This window comes from Acanthopagrus latus, chromosome 12 (assembly GCF_904848185.1).
Source record: "Acanthopagrus latus isolate v.2019 chromosome 12, fAcaLat1.1, whole genome shotgun sequence".
NCBI lineage: Eukaryota > Metazoa > Chordata > Actinopteri > Spariformes > Sparidae > Acanthopagrus > Acanthopagrus latus.
Window position 1 is genome coordinate 2,623,361 of NC_051050.1, and position 18,387 is coordinate 2,641,747.

Genomic DNA, 18,387 nt, shown 5'->3' on the forward strand with positions numbered 1-18,387 from the left:
GTGATGACATTTTCTGTCCCCAGAAATCTCTGTAGTCTAATTTTAACAATAGGCATTTAGCATCTGCCATTTTTAAGGCATGTCAGCACTACACATTAAATTGTGGGACAGTTAATTATTTGTTGTAGGTCATGGAACAAAACCTGTCAATATCTTCAGCACCTTATTTCAGTCATTTAACTCAAAACCAATTAGAACTGTGAGACAATAGAACTGGATTTGCAAAAAAAATTGTAACTGATTTCTGGCTTTTAGCAGTACAATCTACGCCACTCTATAGATGTCCACTTGTGAGCAGATCACTCAGGATGGATGATCAATTTATGGTCATTGTTGTGTTGCATTATTATTCCTTCAGGAGCTTTGGGAGCTTGTAGGGAGTAGGTTTCATAGATTTCCACATTGTAGATTGCATTGGCGATGGATATAATGATCTCTGATCGATGGTCCACTGCTGTTCTATTTGTTTTCCTGGTCTAGAAACAAAATAGAACGTAATGTTACGTTGTATTGCATGCATTTTGCAATCATTTACAAGGCCCCTGTCAGGAGTGGTGCTGTATTGTGAAATACGTCTTACATAGTAGACTTCAGACCTTGCAGTGGAGATTCATGACATCAGTGTACAGTTGCAGTCATGTTTAATGATACAAAATCATATAACATACAATGTTATTAGCTCCCTGTTTCAATAATTTAATCTCCATGTCATATTAGTTGTCACAAAGTTTGCCGCTTCAGTGTTTTTAGATCTTTTTGTCAGATGTTACTATGGTACACTGAAGTATAATTACAGTCATTACATAAGTGTCAAAGGCTTTTATTGCAAAGAGTCAATATTTGCAGTGTTGACCTATGCAGTTCTCCCTGGCATGCTTAACATGGTAAACTTCTGGGCCGCATCCTGACTAATGGCAGCCCATTCTTGCATAATTAATGCTTGGAGTTTGTCAGAATTTGTGGGGTTTTGTTTGTCGACCCGCCTCTTGAGGATTGACCACAAGTTCCCAATGGGTTTAAGGTCTGGGGAGTTTCTTGGCCATGTTCCCCGAGCCACTTAGTTATATGGCAAGGTGTTCTATCTTGCTGGAAAAGGCACTGTTCGTCGCCAAACTGTTCTTGGACAGTTGGGAGAAGTTGCTCTCAGGGGATGTTTGGCACCATACTTTATTCATGGCTGCATTCTTAGGCACAATTGGGAGTGAGCTCGCTCCTTGGCTGGGAAGCAACCCCACACATGGTCTCAGGATGCTTTGCTTTACAGGACTGATGATAGTGCTCACCTTTTCTTCTCCAAACAAACTTTTTTTCCGGCCGCCCCAAACACTCAGAAAGGGGATTCATCAGAGAAAGTTACTTTACCCCAGTCCTCAGCAGTCCAATCCCTGTACCTATTGCAGAATATCAATCCGCCCCTGATGTTTTTACTGGAGAGAAGTGGAGTCTTTGCTGCCCTTCTTGACACTAGGCCATCTTCCAAAAGTCTTCGCCTTACTGTGCATGCAGATGTACTCACATCTCCCTGCTGCCATTCCTGAGCAAGCTCTGCACTGGCGGTGACCTGATCCCGCAGCTAAATCAGCTTTAGCAATCATAGTGCTTGCTAGACTTTCTTGGGTGCCCAAATAGTTGATTTAGGTGCAATCTTACTAGCAGCAATATCCTTGCCTGTTAAGCCCTTTTTGTGCAAAGCAATGATCACTGCACATTTCCTTGCAGGTAACCATGGTTAACAGAGGAAGAACAATGATTTCAAGCACCACCCTCCTTGTGTAGCTTCCAGTCTTTTCTTCCAGCTCCGTCAGCATGACAGAATGATCTCCAGCCTCGTCCTTGTCAACATTCTCACCTGTGCTAACGAGAGAATCACTGACATGATGTCAGCTGGTCCTTTTGTGGTTGGGTTGAAATGCAGTGGATTTTTTTTTCTTTTGGGATTAAGTTCATTTTCATGGCAAGGAGGGACTTAATTCTCAAAACTTTTAGCAACTGGGGCGCGCAGGTGGTCAAGTGGTTAGCGCGCATGCCATTTACGCAGCTGACCCCGGTTTGAATCCTGGCTGGGGGTCCTTTGCTGCATGTCACATCCCTCTCTCTCCTGTATTTCCCATATGTCTGCTGCTTGATAAAGGTGTCAGTGCCAGAAAAAAATCTTAAAAAAAAAAAAACTTTCTGCAACTGCTGTACCATTAAATCATTAGGAGTAAGTAGAAATCACCTAGCTGAGATGGGTAGGTGAGGTATAATTCAAAGTTTCCTTTTCTTAAAAATCTGGCTTGGCTGTCTCCATGTCTTAGATTTAGTGGAAAGTCTGGACGGCGTTCTAAGCAGCCTGCTTGAGGACGACATTCAGGTGTGGACCATGAAGAATCAGAGTGAGCACACACAGGTGCAAACTCTCTTGGATAAGATTGACGTTGCCTCTGACCAGCCTGTACCAGCCGTGCTACGTTCCTGCACTTCCCTCAAATCTCCTACCTTGTACATCTTCACCTCTGGAACAACTGGTGAGTCTGTGGTTTTCTAAACATGTAGTCTGTTTTTAGGAAAATAACCATAAGCATATGATGTGAATGTGATGACACGTTTTAGAGAAATGTTTTCATGGTTTGTAGCAAATGACATACAAATGTGATCAGTGGTTTGTAGAGACGTTAACTGCCAGCACTCTGTTCAGTCCTTGACTCACACACTAACACAGGGGAACAGATAAGATGTGAGACAACAGACTTAGTGAGTCAAAATATAATTTCACATGTTGTGCTCTTAAAAAGTAGACATTGGTACGAACCTTATAGTTTTGGTTTGACACAAAACCTTGTTAATCTATTTTTAAGTCTACCTGTGTGTTATGCAAAATATTCAGTGTTTTGTAGTCTCCTGTAATGTCAGTGATATAGAAGCTGTTGGCTACTGGTGATTATCATCACAATAAAAACTGCCTTTTAAATCTGACACAACAACAAAGCTTGTTAGCAATTCTTTCTGTCAGACCAGCTGTTACATGCTACTAGCTGTCCCATGTCATCATTGGATATCAGTTTCCTGGCTGCAATGCCACCAAGAATGAATGACTGTGTTACATATCACTTTCTCCAAAGCAAACAGTTTATTAATTGCCTCCGTGTTTATGTAATTTCTGCATAGCTGCTGTTACACAGCTGCTGTATCATAATTTTATTTGTACACCATATACCATCTGATGTTGTTATTCAGCAATTTCATATGTTCTGTTTATGTTTTTATTTTCATATTACAAACAAAGATACTGAAATATTAATGACAAAAGTTTTTGATGATTATTATGGGTAAATGAACAGAAAAACAATCGTTAGGTGTCGCCCCTAGACTACTTTTATACCCACAGCTATGTTGGTTAAACCTAATGAGTTATTTGCTATTAAGAGTTTTAGTGATAACTTTTTAATTAGTAAGCCATTAGTTTGGAGTGTGAAGTAGTTTGGATTTCGTGTTCTTGGGAATCCAGCAATACCAGAGGCCAAGCAATCCAACAGGCACGTTTTGAAGTGGCACTGCACTCGTGCCTTATTTTAGCCATTGTGAGAAGATTTAGTATTTAGTGCTGCAGGGGACCATGGTAAACTAGCACACATCCATCACATCATCAAGGTAAGCGTATTCTACCTTTCTACAACTGCAGATAATCATCTATGCTGCATGACTTAAAACACACAGCTGTCACAGCTGTTCATGTCAAAACTCAAGTATCTCCACCCTCAGCAAGAAACTTCATTGTTACATTCTTTTACATTTTCAGTCCATTTTAAGGGGTTATGCTGGTATTCATGGTTTGAATAATCTGCCTTACTGCACCATGTCAATAAAACAAGTTTGTGCCACACCTGTTCATTCATACATTTTGAAATAGCGGGCATGTGTTCTCATGAAAATCTGTCTGAATTTACCCTGTTATCAGGATTTGTAGAAAGACACTAAACGTTTGTTTCTAAAAGACGTCATCAGTCTGTTAGAACAGTGTTGCTTTGACTTAAGTTCATTCTGCTGTCATCATCTTCAACACCACATGCATACCACTGTGACCTGATATGTGGTTTTAAATGAGAGCGAGACCTTTTAAAACAGGGTGAAAGAGCATCTAATGGTTTGGTATCATTTACATGTTGACAGTACTGGAAACATGATGGCATTAGACTCTGGTTTCATTGATGTTGTGTTCATTGTCGTGGAGGCAGGAGATGGCTATGTACTCCCTCCCCATGCTATAACATTATATGTAAAAAGGGCAGCAGTGCAGTTGAAATGGACCAACATTATCAAATGTTAATTTATGATGTCATGTGATGGAATATTCTATATTCAAAAATTCCCCAGGGCTCCCGAAGGCGGCAGTGATTACTCACCTACAGAGCCTGAAGGCAGCAGCGGGTTTTTGGGCATTTGGAGTGACGGAAGATGATGTCATGTACATTCCTCTACCACTCTACCACAGTGCAGCATCTTTAATCGGTATAGGAGGAACCATATATTTGGGTAAGTCTCAGAATATCTCTACAAGACTGGTTCCTGCAGATGTATTTGCCTCTACTTTATTTTTGTTTGATCACATTTATATCACCGCATACCAATAATTATAATACAAATTCAATTCATAGTCATACTTTTAAACATATTAGATGCATTGGCCAATAATATCATTATATGACAAGTTGTTAATGATCTACTGTAGTATAACCACCCCACAATGAGGAGAAAGAAAATTGTGGATATTAACACAGACATAATTAAAGTCCAAATGAATTATTATCTTTTGCACATCTGAGGATATATATTCTAAACTTGTACACAAAATGGACAGTTTTAATTACATGTTTTTCTGTCTTTGTGCTAACGTTAGCAGCTAAAGGAGTCCAGTAGTTCTTTTATCGGGCCCAGGCTTTATGCTCTATGCCACCCGGTTAGCTGCTGAACAACAGTCTGTCACTACTACTGCTACTGCTGTGTACTGAGCGTAGAGCATCACTGTCATCACTAACCATACCTAACTATCTCATGTCTCACTCACATGTAAGAGAACAGCCAACATTATCCTGATCATGTGATCATGACCATTGTTAGTGCTCACTATTGTCTGGCTACTGTATTGGTATTGGGACATTTTGGCTTTACTTTCTCTGCCATTCTTGTGCCACTAGCTTGTTTATAGCTTCAGCAATACATCCACATGGCCTTGCTCATTAATACACAGGGTGAACTCTTGTCCATACAGAGTGCTTTCAGGCAGGCTGATACGTGGCAGACTGACAGGTAACATGTCCAGTCGTTTCACATAGGTCGATTAAGACAAGCAGATGGACTGATTCAAAGCCTGCAATCACCACTGCCTGGATTTTTTTTTATTTTATTGTCAGAGCATTTGATTTTATTTGATTCATTGATTGCTGCGCGGTACTTACAGATTTTCTTGGAAAAAAATAAAAATAAAAATACTTTGAGAATAACTTACCAACCCTAGCTTAAATGTTGAGTAAATGTAATAACTAAATGTGTGATTTTAATACTGGATCTACTTAAATAAAAATATATCATGTCTATATAGAAGTTCACCTTAACATTAAGGTTTATATATACGTCTACATTATTGTTATTTAATCTAACTCAACATGATAGAAACCCTAAGCATTAAATGTGACACTCTAGATTTAACTCACATAATAAAATTAGATGGACATGATTACATGTAATTAAAACACTTAAATTCACTGTTTTAGATAAGATGTGTGAAGATGTGTGCTCACTCCATGAATGTAGCCCAGCTACATGTTTTTACGTAACTCATGATGTGAGTTTCATATTAGATAGAGAGAAGTGGGTCCCTTGGCAAACTAGTAATGGGGACTGTGGGGAATGGGGAGTGTAACTGCCAAACTATGTGACCCCTTTGAGGACCCGCTGTTTCACTTCAACTCACAGCTTAATTAGAGGCTTTAGAGCAAGAAGTGGATACTGGGGACTATTATGGAGAATATTATTATTGTTTTCAGGTCATGGTTGCTGTGTTTCCTGCTTTTGTAGAAAGTTAAAAATTCAAATTCATATTTGGATTTGCATAAAATTGTTATACAATAGGCACTGCGTGTTTTAGCTGCCGAGCATAAGCTAAAAAGTAGTTTTATAATTACATAATGGTTTGAGAAAACAGCTGTAAATTCTCATTTAAATGTCCTATGATGACACCTTGGTTTCCTCATTTGTTCCAACTGCTACCAAAGTGAACAGTTCAATGTCCTTTCAACAACCCAACAGGTTGAGCTAACAGACCTTGGTGAGGCCAGTATCCTGAACAGATGTTGAAATGTATTAAATGAACTGCACATGTTTGTCACAGTTGGCCCTCAGAGTCTTTACATAGGGCTAGAAGTTCTGTCAATTTTAAATCAGGTTTAAGCCTGTCAACCCCCACTGCCTATGAGCATGGGAAGTGATCTAAAGCACAACAGACGTTAGATGGTACAGACTGAAGTGAAGCTTCAGGCCCAGAATTGCAGGTCTGACACTGTTCGTACTGTGGTTCTGAGATAAGAGTATTGCTCAATGTGTATACAATTCTCATGCCATTCTGTCCTTGTAATAATTCCCTTTCTGTATACAGACTATGAAGTTATTCTGTCACAGTGGCATTAGAGGCTCCAAGTCCGACTCCATTCAAGAGTGCATTTTGTAATTAAGCTCAAGCTGATATAAAACATTAGAAGTTATATACTTTTTGTCCAATTCATCCTTGCAGTTACACGCTTGTTAGTGAAAATATTTTTAACAAAACAAGGACTTGATATTTTCGAGAGGAGGACTGACTGCAGCAACCAATAACTCCTTCATTGTACATATAGCATGGAATAGCTCCAGCCTATCCTTAGAGGCGGCATGTTTAGTACCAAAGACCAAGACGTAAAACTGCAGCTGGAGAGCTTATGCAATCTTTTGTTGATAGACTACAGGTCACAGTCAGGTCACAGTCAACAGTGTTATTTGACAGTGTTGGAGTTGAAGTCAACCCAAGTTTGTGTCTTCCTACGATTTTCATATAGAACAGGCCCAGAATGTCCTATTCATTTACAGAGACCCAGCATTCTCCCATGAGGAAGGACTTGGGGGGCAGCAGTGAGGAAAAAGTGGCTTTTAACCTAGCTTCATGTGGGCAGCCATCTGCCTTGACTAGTTTAACTGATGAAGTTTGCACACCTAGCATTCAAATGAGCTTGTATGACTGAAAGTTACCAAAACCAAAATGGCCCTTAGCAGAGCACATGCCTATACCAAGGCCCAGCAGACCCCTTTTGTACACTCACACAGATACCAGCCACCGAAATATGTTTTATTTTTATTATTATTATTATAAATTTTATTCATCAAGATCCATGCATGATCCTTGAGACACTGAAAACTGGCAATATAGAAAAAAAAGGGACAAGGGAGCACACAAGTTTGGGGGAAATCTGTTTGTGTATTTTGCGTAATCCTGCTGACAAACAAACCAGTCAATACACAAATGGACACGGCGAAAACATAATCTCTTTGGTAGAGATAATAACATCAAGCTGTCCATGAACCTGCACCACAAGACAACAGTGGCAGATTAGTTTACTAGACAAAATAGAATACCACACTTGATACTTTGTACAGTTTGTGCAGTTTTTTTAAAGAAATCAATAAGGCACCAAATGTTGTGTTTGTATACCTAGGACAAATGGTTCCACCTATACTTGTGGACTTGACAAGTCATTAAATGTGTTACCATTATGTTCAGCTCATATCAGTTGAGGTTAAACAAGGTGGCTTGGTGTGTTACTTTCCTTGATATTTCTACACATGTAAGATTCTAAAGAGTTTAGGTTTGATCAGAAAGCTTACTTAAACACTTCACTGTAGTTGGGAGATAGTTTTGGCCAGATATACACCTTGAGGTTAATGTTACCACTGATGTCCTCCTCACTTCAAACCCTAACTGCACTGGGGCCTGTGACCTAAAAAGAGGCTCCAACTGATTGTTGAACCGTGGAATGAGGAGGAACAATGCAGATTCTGTCCTGGTCCCTGGTGGTTCTGCTTGCCTCTTCGGTCTTTGACCTTAAGCAGGAACTGGTGAGATTTGCAGCAGAGTGTGAACCAGCTGGGATGAGGGTAAGCACCTCCATGGCCATAGTTCTCTGCCGGAAAACAGTGGATTGTCTCCAGTTGAAAAGTGAACTCCTGCCCCAAGCAAAGGAATTTAAGTATCAAGGGCTCCTAATCACAAATGATGGGAAAGTGGAGCGTGAGTTGGACAGGAAGTTTGGGGTGGCATGAGTAGGCATCGCACCAGACCGTCATGCTGGAGAGGAAGCCGAGCCGGAAGGCAAAGCTTTCAATTTTACCAGTCCTTCTCCATTTTATCCCTCACCATCCCTCACCACATGGTCACAATCGGTGGTAGTGACTGAAATAATGAGTTGGGATACATGCAGACCAAATGAGTTGGTTAGGTACCGGAATGAAATTCTCCGAGCGATTGTCAGACTGATGCAGTTGGCCCTGGTTTCCTCCTGGTGCAGGACAATGCCCGCCCTCATGTGGCCAGAGTGTGTAAGCAGTTCCTGGATGACGCATCGGTGTCCTCATATTCAAAATAACTGTTGAATTCTAAATTAAATTGAAACTAACACAGTCACCTCTAGAGGTCTGAATATGTTGCTATGGACGGATTTTGTCAGTGCGGTAGTGCACAATCAAGCAGTACTGAGTACTGAGAGCCACTGTGAATCACCTTCATACTTTATCACCTGTCTTCACACGGACCTCGGTCGGTCTCAGAGGTTATGTTCAGTTCTAGTCTGGTGACCAGCTATGTTCACTCTCACGCTGCTTAATCCAGTTGAGCCAATCACTGTTGGCCATGGTGTCTCCCTGTGATCCTTGGTAAAAGTCTAAAAGTCTAGTGCCACTAGCCCCACGGCTAACTGAGCCATGAGCTAATTAGCTGACAGTAGCTAGCTACAGCTAAGGATCGTTACTTTTTTGGAGCTACAGTACCTTTGAATTCTGGTCATATTTTGTTAAATACTTATGCTTATTAATTGCAGTACATTAAGTGGTGACATTGTCTGTTGTTTCACAGGTGCAACATGTGTCTTGAAGAAGAAGTTCTCTGCCTCCCAGTTCTGGAATGACTGTAGAAAACACAATGTGACTGTGTTCCAATATATTGGTGAGCTTTGCAGATACCTCTGCAACCAGCCTAAGGTAACCTTCATTTTAGCATTCAGATGTTTTTTAATAATGTCTTGCAAAAATATCTGACAACCATTCATCCTGGTCGAGTTGGTAATAGAGTTTACGTTGTCACATAGCCTTTGTAAAGGAAAATATACTGTATACTGTGTTCTTTCTGGTTTTCTAGGAAACCAAGGAATCCACTTTAGTAATGGGCCGACATTCTTGAAACATTTCTTGTTTGTTATTCCCTTCATTTTCAAAAATATTTATTTTTGTGTGATAAGGTGAATAATAATTTTGCGATATTTTTTAGGCAGTTTTGCAATACACAATATATATCTCAATATTTTCAAACATCATTTAAAGCACTTATACTAAAGCACTTAACTAAAGCACACATACATATACATACATATGCATACAATGTACAGCATGTGTTACATGTTTTGTAATATATGTTGTTTACAGTCAGCTATATAGGGAGAATTTTTTGTCCAATTACCAGCTTGACATTCACAAAATGACAACATGTTAGGGATCACTAGTGGTTCTTTCACAAAATATGAACACAATGAGATTTTTGTTTCATCAGCAATGTGGAAATACTGTCAAGTACTAGACCAACAAGAACAGTCTGGTAAATCCATTTACTAAAGCCTGACTGATACTGGATTTTCAGAGCCAATGCCGATATTAGAGTCAGTAAAAAAAAAATAAAAAAAAATTGGTATATCAACTGATATACACACCTTTTTAGTTATGCTCCCTCAAATGTGGTTGTCAGATCATTTGGAAAAAAGATATGGCAGGATATTTTATTGTTCAACACTCAAATTTATTGTGTGAAATTACATCAGTGCACTGAATCAGTAAACTTCAGTGGGAGTATAATAATTAGTGATTACCTCTAGAATCTTTTACCACATCTTATCTAAATCCGGGTAATAATACAAAAAGTTTTCTACGTATATGCTGATATATCTGTGATATGCCAATATCTTCAATAATATCAGCAAACCAAGGCATCTGTTAGCTAAAAATGACTTCACTTCACTGGCATGTGACACCATTGTATGTGTAACTGTATGTTACATCAAAATATAACAATATCCAAAATCTAAGATCATATATAGTCTGATATCACAATAACCGACACACAGTATTGATATACGGTGCCTAAAAAAAGTATTCACCCCCTTCCTTGTTTTCCCATTTTATTTAATCTCTGTAATGTCAGTGAAAATAGATTTCTACAAAGGAATGTGAATTAATTAAAATATATATTGAATGTAAAATAGGTGATTGCACAAGTATTCTCCCCCTTTAAATTAACTGACCTAATTCAACAGAAGACCAGCCAACTGGTGCAAGTAGTCTCACAATTAATGAAAAGGAGATCACCTGATTGCAGTGAATGTGTCTCAATTGATTGTAGTATAAAGACACCTGTGTCTGAAGGTCCAGTCAATGGCTGATCAGTATTCCTGGCTACAATCACATCATGAAGACAAAACACTCTCTGAAAAGTTGATTGGAAAGCATAAGTCAGGGGATGGAAACAAAAAATTGATCCAAGTCACTGAACTTCCCCCAGAGTTGGATCCATCAGTTAAATCCAACATAAATCGACAAATTGAAGGAATACGGCGTGTGTCAATCTGCAAGGAACAGGCCATCCTCACAAACTGAGTGACCATTCAAGGAGACTAGTGAGGGAGGCCAACTACGACTTGGGAGAACATGCATTTTCCAGCAAGACAATGACCTGAAGCATACAGGCAAAGCTACACAGAAATAGTGGACAAAAAGGTGAATGTTCTGGAGTGGCCCAGTCCAAAGCCCAGACCTCAAACCAATAGAGAATTGGCTGTTCACGTCTGATCACCGTGCAAACCTGACAGAGCTTGAACAGCATAAAAGAATGGAGTAAAAATGTGTTGTCCTGTCTAAACAGACTCAGTGCCGTGATTGATGTCGTAAATGCATCTACTAAATACAGACTCAAAGGGGGTGAAGAGCTTTTTTTGGTAATTTTTACATATGTATATTGACCATTATTCCATTTGTGAAAGCAATATAATGGGTAACAATTCAGGAGGGTACTTTTTATAGGAGCTATATTGGCCAGACCTGTGTGATTGTTCAGTGTGATTTTGAATTCATTCTGGTGGACTGACACACAAATCTTTTCTCATCAAATTATCTTAATGTTTTAAGCTTCATTTAACATGATTTGACGTCATGTTATTGACATGATAAATTTCAAATCAGTAAGTCATGCAGTGTCGGCTGGTTACCCCCACACCAAAACAGGTTCAGCATGACATACATCGCAAAACTTAATGAATGACTGGATGAGTGAGTTAGAGTAGAGTGACAGAAAAAGCCCATCAATGCTCTGGACAGCAGGCAGGCCTCTTTTGTGAAGAGTTCCTTACAGTCACTGCTGCGTGTAACATTGTGCACAACTGTTGCAGAAAGACAAGCAGGGTCTTTGTTTTAGTGTTTGTGTCCTCAGATAGTGGACACGTAGACATGCACACACACGCATTGTGAGGGCAGAGCTTGTTCCTTCTTGAGGGGGGACTCAATGTCCTCTTTGTCCACTCTCCCTCTGTAATTTGGCTGTGTGGGAGGAAGGCTGCCCTCCACAGTCCTCGCCACTGATTGTAAAATTAGATATGTGGACACGCACATCACATACGCACCTTTTCACTAGGTCAATGCGTTCAAACAAGCGTGTGTACTAATTGCTGCCTCTATGCTTTCATTATGCATAGTGATTAGGGGTGTGACGTTTCTTTTTTTTCGATTCTCAATCTTTTTATTTATTGTTTTATTTTAGCACAGATCTTTAGACTTGTCTAGAAGATGGTCTACAAAGTGTCATGAGTGATTTAATCTCCATTATTCATATAAAATGTACCACACTAAATAATTACTTAACAACATAACTGACAATGACTTGTTTAACCAGTTAATTTGAAACTAAATGCAAATCCAACACAACCCCTGTGTCCCACATTTGAGTAAACCTGGTAAAAAAAAAAGTTTTTCCAGCAGGTTGGAATGTTTCATTTCAGTTATTGTCAATTAATTTTGAATTTGTCATTAATTACAAAGTTTTACAAAATGTAGAAAGAAATATCAATAGTGTATGATAAAAAGCCTTTGCCTTGGTGTTTGGTGCATACAACATAAAGGGTAATTACTGCAGCAGTCAAGAACATAAATATAGAACACAGAAATGTGTGTGAATGTGTGGTAAGATTCTGATAGATTGACTCTCCTAGGGGTCATTGTGTTCTATTAACATTTATTCATGGTATTTATTTGTAAAACACATGCAAACACTACATTTTTGTTCTTGAGGTCAGCAGTTTGAAATCATATAGCATTTCTGGCCTCTTCCAGTTCCAGTGTGATAGCTGAATGAAAATGAATAAATAAATAAATAAATAAATAAAATTATTGTGTATAAAACATGTAACATTTCTTGAATTTCAAGCATTTATAATTCAAAGTAATTGGGAAATGATCAGTTGTAGGATATATACTGCAAAGTTTAATACCATCACGTCCTTCTTTCTCCATCAGACAGAGGTGGATAAAGTTCACAAGGTGCGGATTGGCGTTGGGAATGGGTTGCGGCAAGACGTCTGGCGGGAGTTCCTGAATCGCTTCGGAAACATTAAAATGTGCGAGGTGTACGGCTCCACCGAGGGAAACCTGGTTTTCATGAACCACATTGGCAAGATTGGAACTGTGGGCCGCTCGAACTTTATCTACAGGGTGAGTAATCCTAGAGGGACAGGTTGGGTTTTTTGAAGCCGGGTTGTATCGGGTACTTATCCATATTAAGTTTGTTCCCTCAGCCCGCCCACACTTTGAGGTGGCTAGAATTGGTTTTACGGTGCTTAACTTCCATGCTGTGTCCCCTTTCCAAACAGACCCTTGTAAAACATCCATATCAGTTAAAGTGTGCATTATATTTAGCATATTTTATCTGTTTTACCTTGCTGTCAGATGGCTTTATCCTTTATTATATTTAACTATATTTTTCTCAACCACAACAGCACTCATGCTACTTTGAGAAAACTCTGCCTTTGCAGTAATCATTTCTTTTGTTTAGATGGCTACAGTTCGTCTCATCCTGTCTACAGCAGTACATTTCTTAGCTTCCTACTCTGGTATTACTGTCTGCTACTCAAAACTGGAGGCAGGCATATTGCCATCTACTGTATGTAATACACTGACCATGTCTGGGTACTTCATGCTCGGTGTGAGGTTCCCCAAGATGTTAAAAGGCAGTGCAAAGTAGTAATTGTAAGCAAAATACCAAAACAAGATCAACTCAATTAAAGGAAGATAAAAAAGGTATAGGTTTTTTGTTCTTTTTTTTCTCTTTTTTCAATAAATCTTGATGGCATAGTGATGGAAATTTAAAGTTTCATCATGACACAGTGTTATATTGATTTATACCATCTCCCAGTCATATACAGAAGAAGCTGCCGACCTATCAATTCTGCTTCTCGGCATAAAACTAAAACAACAGCACATACATAATTTATAAAGTGCAGTAAATTTTACTTTAAATTGACACACTCTTAGAAATTAAAAAGGCTTACACCAGTACACTGCATTAATGAGCCCAGCAGCTCGGAGACTTTTCCCATACTCACAGCATAAAAGATTACATGTGTTATTTAGACTTTTTCTTACTCATCATTGTATCTCCAAACCAAACATGACGGTTGAATTTGAGCCTGTGTGCTTGTTTTCCTTGGCTGAACACTGTTGATACAGAGCAACTAATATTGTCTCCTCCTTTAAATACATAGATATGCAATACATATCTTAGGGATGTATATTCATTTGAAAATACAATAAATGAAATAATAAACTGTGACACTATAGGTCAAAGCAGGCATACCTTTGACTTGCACAGTAGTGTATGTACCATTTTATGGTTTTGTTTAAGAGGTGCATCTATCATATATGCAACACAGGTTTATTCCTCCAGCACTGCTGCAAATCAGGCACATCTTGTGGCAGAAGCATTGCACAAGACTGAAATTTGACCACTTAAGTGACATGGTTAGCCAAGTAAACTGTAGTAAGTGGTGGGGGGGAGGGGTAAACAGCTTAGAGGAGATCTCTCTCTCAGATGCATTATCCACCGTGTAGCATGGTGTGCTCACAGTATCATGCACCTGTGAACTATATGGTCATCCACTATAACAATAATTATCTTTGTGAAGCATCTGCAGTGCAATGAACTACATAACATAGATCTCTGATTTGTTAAAGATGATGACAATCGGGACTGAGTTAATATTGTGTCCCTTAAACATTCCCAACAAATACAACATGCACTATTATCAAATAAGACAGATTTCCACGAAAAAAACTATAATGTCTTCAACATTATACATAAATCACTGATAAAGCTATATAACTGCAACACAGAAGATGAATCCAAGTGAAGACTAGTTCAGTTGTCCATCTTGTCTGTCTTCATGGCTTTTGAGACAAAGTCAGCAAACGTAAAAACATCACAAACCAGAATGGAACTCAGCAGTAATGTAATATAATGTAATATAATACAATGGTACAACACAGTTTGCCTCATACATCATCATTCTCTTAGATTTCTCTTTTAGTTTCTTTTGCTTTTTTTGTTAAGAGAAAAAATTAGGGAAGTCAACTCTAGATGCACCAAATGTTCTTCCCATCCAAACCTGCTCTAACCCAGGTGTGCTGAATGATGAATCCCACTTGATCGTCAATTGGAGGCGCATGGCTGACACTAATTAGCCTAGGTTATGCCCACTAAACAACATATAAGGGCAGGTGGAGTGTCGTGTGCAAATAGCTGACACTGACACAGAGATTGGAGAGATGCCACCAAAAAAGAAGAAGAGGAGTGGAGCCATGGAGTGAGGGCATAACCTTGGTTAAAGTTCTGTAAAACTGATGTGGTTTTATAAAAGTTAAGCTGGATGGTGTTTTTTAGCATAACAAATCATTTAGCAAACAGCTACCAATCTCCGCCAACTCCTTGAGCCAGATACATCTCCATGGAAATATTCTGCAGCACAAAGGAGTCGTGTGCTCGGGCCAATGAGCCACGACATCCAGAAGGTGGCAGTTTGCATCTGATATTATTTGGACGTCAACAGAGTGATACAGCTTTCAGATGAGCAGTGGGAATGGATCTGGAGAGGGTGCTGTGATCTGTGTTATGTGTGCAATCTACAGCACCAATGATATTTACCAATCCAGCGAGAGAACAAAAAGCACTATTAATCAATTTAGCAGCCATTCATGTGTCTCATCAAAAAGATCTGTGTGATCTCTAAAAACACTCTCCGTGAGGCCTGGCTTTCCAAAGCATCTATTAGCAGTAGGTGAGTCATGAGTCAGGTGCTGAACGCACACAGTCATCCCAGGATTCTTTATAGTCTTAGTAGGATCAACTGACACAATAGTGTTTTTTACCAAGAATTAAACAATCCAATCATTAAAATTCCTCCAAAACATAAAGGCAGAAAATCTAAATTTGATTATATTAAGCTTTTTTTTTATCTTCCTGTAATTTAAAACATATGATTTTGTGTATTGGACAAACACGTGGATTGTGTAAACCAGATGTTTCTCATTTCTTTGTAAGAGTTCTCTCAATAACGACCCAAACTAAACACAACTAAAGACTCGAACAAAAGAGGCCAGTAACATATAAAGGACGCCGACTCAACACAGTCAAGTTTAAAGGTTTTTATTTAACAAAAGAAAAAGGGCAAGAGTTCCTGGCCAAACTGAAAAAAAAGAGAGAGGAGACCCCAGACCAGCCATGAACGCGCATCTGGGGAATCCTCCCAACTAAAGCTGCCTAATCAAACTACTAAACCTACTTAGAGAAAGAAAACAAAAGATACGAAAACAGGACTACCAGGAACTCAAACCCAAATTAAAACAACAAAGCCCTGGCACTCTAACAGGCCAGGGAACTGAACCCAAACTCAAATCAACAACAAAGTAGAAAACAGCAAAAGACTGTGAGGCCAGCGCCGCCTCCCTCCTCCTGCAACACACCTGTAATCAGAGAGAGAGAGAGAGACGCCCTGATACTGCCTCCTTTTACCTGCTCAGGTGATTGCCCACACCTGAACTCAGGAAGGCAGAGCAGGGCGGAGACAGGACACACACACACACACAGGGCACTAACCTGGCCACACGTAACAGAAGAGCAAATACAAGAAAACACTGGTGAATCCCAGAAATCAATGGGTACTAACAAAATAAGATAAAATCCTGAATAAAAAACTAATAACAGACATGTAACTTGTTTTATATAATCATTCGAAAAGAAAGCATTTTGTTATGCAACCCTGTATTGTATAATGACCAATAAATGACCTTGCACCTTTTAATAATTACAAAAAAATTAGTAGTGTTTGCAATTGACAAGATAATAAAAAGCCTTTCATTTAAAAATAATGTGTCAGGGCATGAGCATCATTACGCTGCTGAAACTTGGAAAGAGGCTGGTTAAAGAATGTCATTTTTGATTAGTTCTCGTGAGTAAACTGTAGGTCTGTTTAGACAGTTGCCAAGGATGACCAGTAAAGTGGCTTTCCTATGGCATTAATCTCACTAATGCTTGTCTGTGGAGCTGCTCTTAATCAGCGGAGTTACAAAAGGGTAGCTACATGGTCTTAGCTCTAATCTCCGACCCCGGCTATTCTTAGACCTGTCAGTGCCTTTCCTGCTGAGCCACTGTTTAAGATTATAAAAATTAGGTTATACAACATAATCATTTAATGTGAGATATCCTGATTTAGATAACAGGATTGTTAGTTCTGTAACATGTACCTAATTTAGTTAACAGGTTTGTTAGTTCTGTAACATGTAGAATCTAGAATGTCGCTCACTAGAGCACATACCTCTGCCAAGGCCCAGCAGGCTGCTTTAATTCAATCAAGTTTAATCCAATATCAAACTGGATAGCCCCGTATCACTCTAAACTTTAAATTACCCATAACTGCTTAACCATAAATAGCCGACCATCAGGGAAACAAAACAATGCAGATGGAATCATTATCTCCATTGTGTTGTGGAGGACTAATATATTGTTATTTGTATCCACATCAAATTGAACTCACAATCAAGATCCATGCATTATTGCCTGAATAATTCATGAAAATGTGGAGGGAGGAAAAACAATTTCCTGGATCCTTTCTCCTTATCTGGATACACAACAAAAGGGTTCATGGGTTCTGCTCTTGGCTGAGGCTTATCCTCCATCCACGTTTGGCGGAAATCCGTTCAGTAGTTTTTTTTGTGTAATCCTGCCAACAAGCCAATCAATAAACACACATACATGGGTGAAAACATGATGGTGGTGGACAAGTTAATCAGATCCTGTTGATTTAATTATCAGGCAGTCCAACTGGTGGTGAGATGTAACTGTTGGGTAGATTTGGTTTATCAAAGACACCTGCAAACCATAAAACTGTAATGGCACTCTGTAGAGCACATAACCTACCAAGGCCCAGCAGTCTACTTTAATTCAGTCAAGCCAAAACCAATATCAATTAAAAGATATTTAAATCTGTTAGAGCCAGATTTTTATTTCAATCTGCATCAAATTGTACTCACTCACAGATACCAGCCACTTAAATAATATTATGAGAATTATTGAAATAAATAATGTATTGGTAATAAACACAACAGAAGTGTCAGAGAGGTCAGATCACAGTGTTTAACTCTATATTTTTAAATGTTACAGTTAAGGCTAAAATGACAAAAGAAATAACAAAGTTTTACTATTTTCAGTAGATTCTGCATTACAAATCATCCACCAATCGTCTGCCCTGAAGTGACTGTTGACTGCGACAAGACAGTGATTTGGTCTTAAGAGCAAAGACTTAGCTAAAGACCAGGCGTAAGCGCTGTTGGTTGCTGAGTTAGTTGTAACGTGGAATTGTAATCTGACCAGACAATTACACTGGTTGCATTATGTTTAAGCCTTTTTAAGCCGTCAATACTGCAAGACACTGGGATGAACTGACACTCTTTTTTCACACAGAGAAAGGAATTACCTAATGTATCACATCAGCCAAATTTACAAAAGGGGATAAATATTAAGCATTT

At 39.0% G+C, this 18,387-nt stretch overlaps 1 protein-coding gene across 1 annotated transcript in view; it reads left to right on the forward strand.

The window, feature by feature from the left end:
• Nucleotides 1–18,387, forward strand: part of slc27a6 (solute carrier family 27 member 6) — a 32,303-nt gene that overhangs the window by 5,598 nt on the left and 8,318 nt on the right. The window contains exons 2-5 of the mRNA XM_037117513.1: nt 2,298–2,507; nt 4,354–4,512; nt 9,134–9,258; nt 12,829–13,023. Coding sequence (XP_036973408.1) covers nt 2,298–2,507; nt 4,354–4,512; nt 9,134–9,258; nt 12,829–13,023 — 689 coding nt within the window. The remainder of the gene's footprint in view (nt 1–2,297; nt 2,508–4,353; nt 4,513–9,133; nt 9,259–12,828; nt 13,024–18,387) is intronic.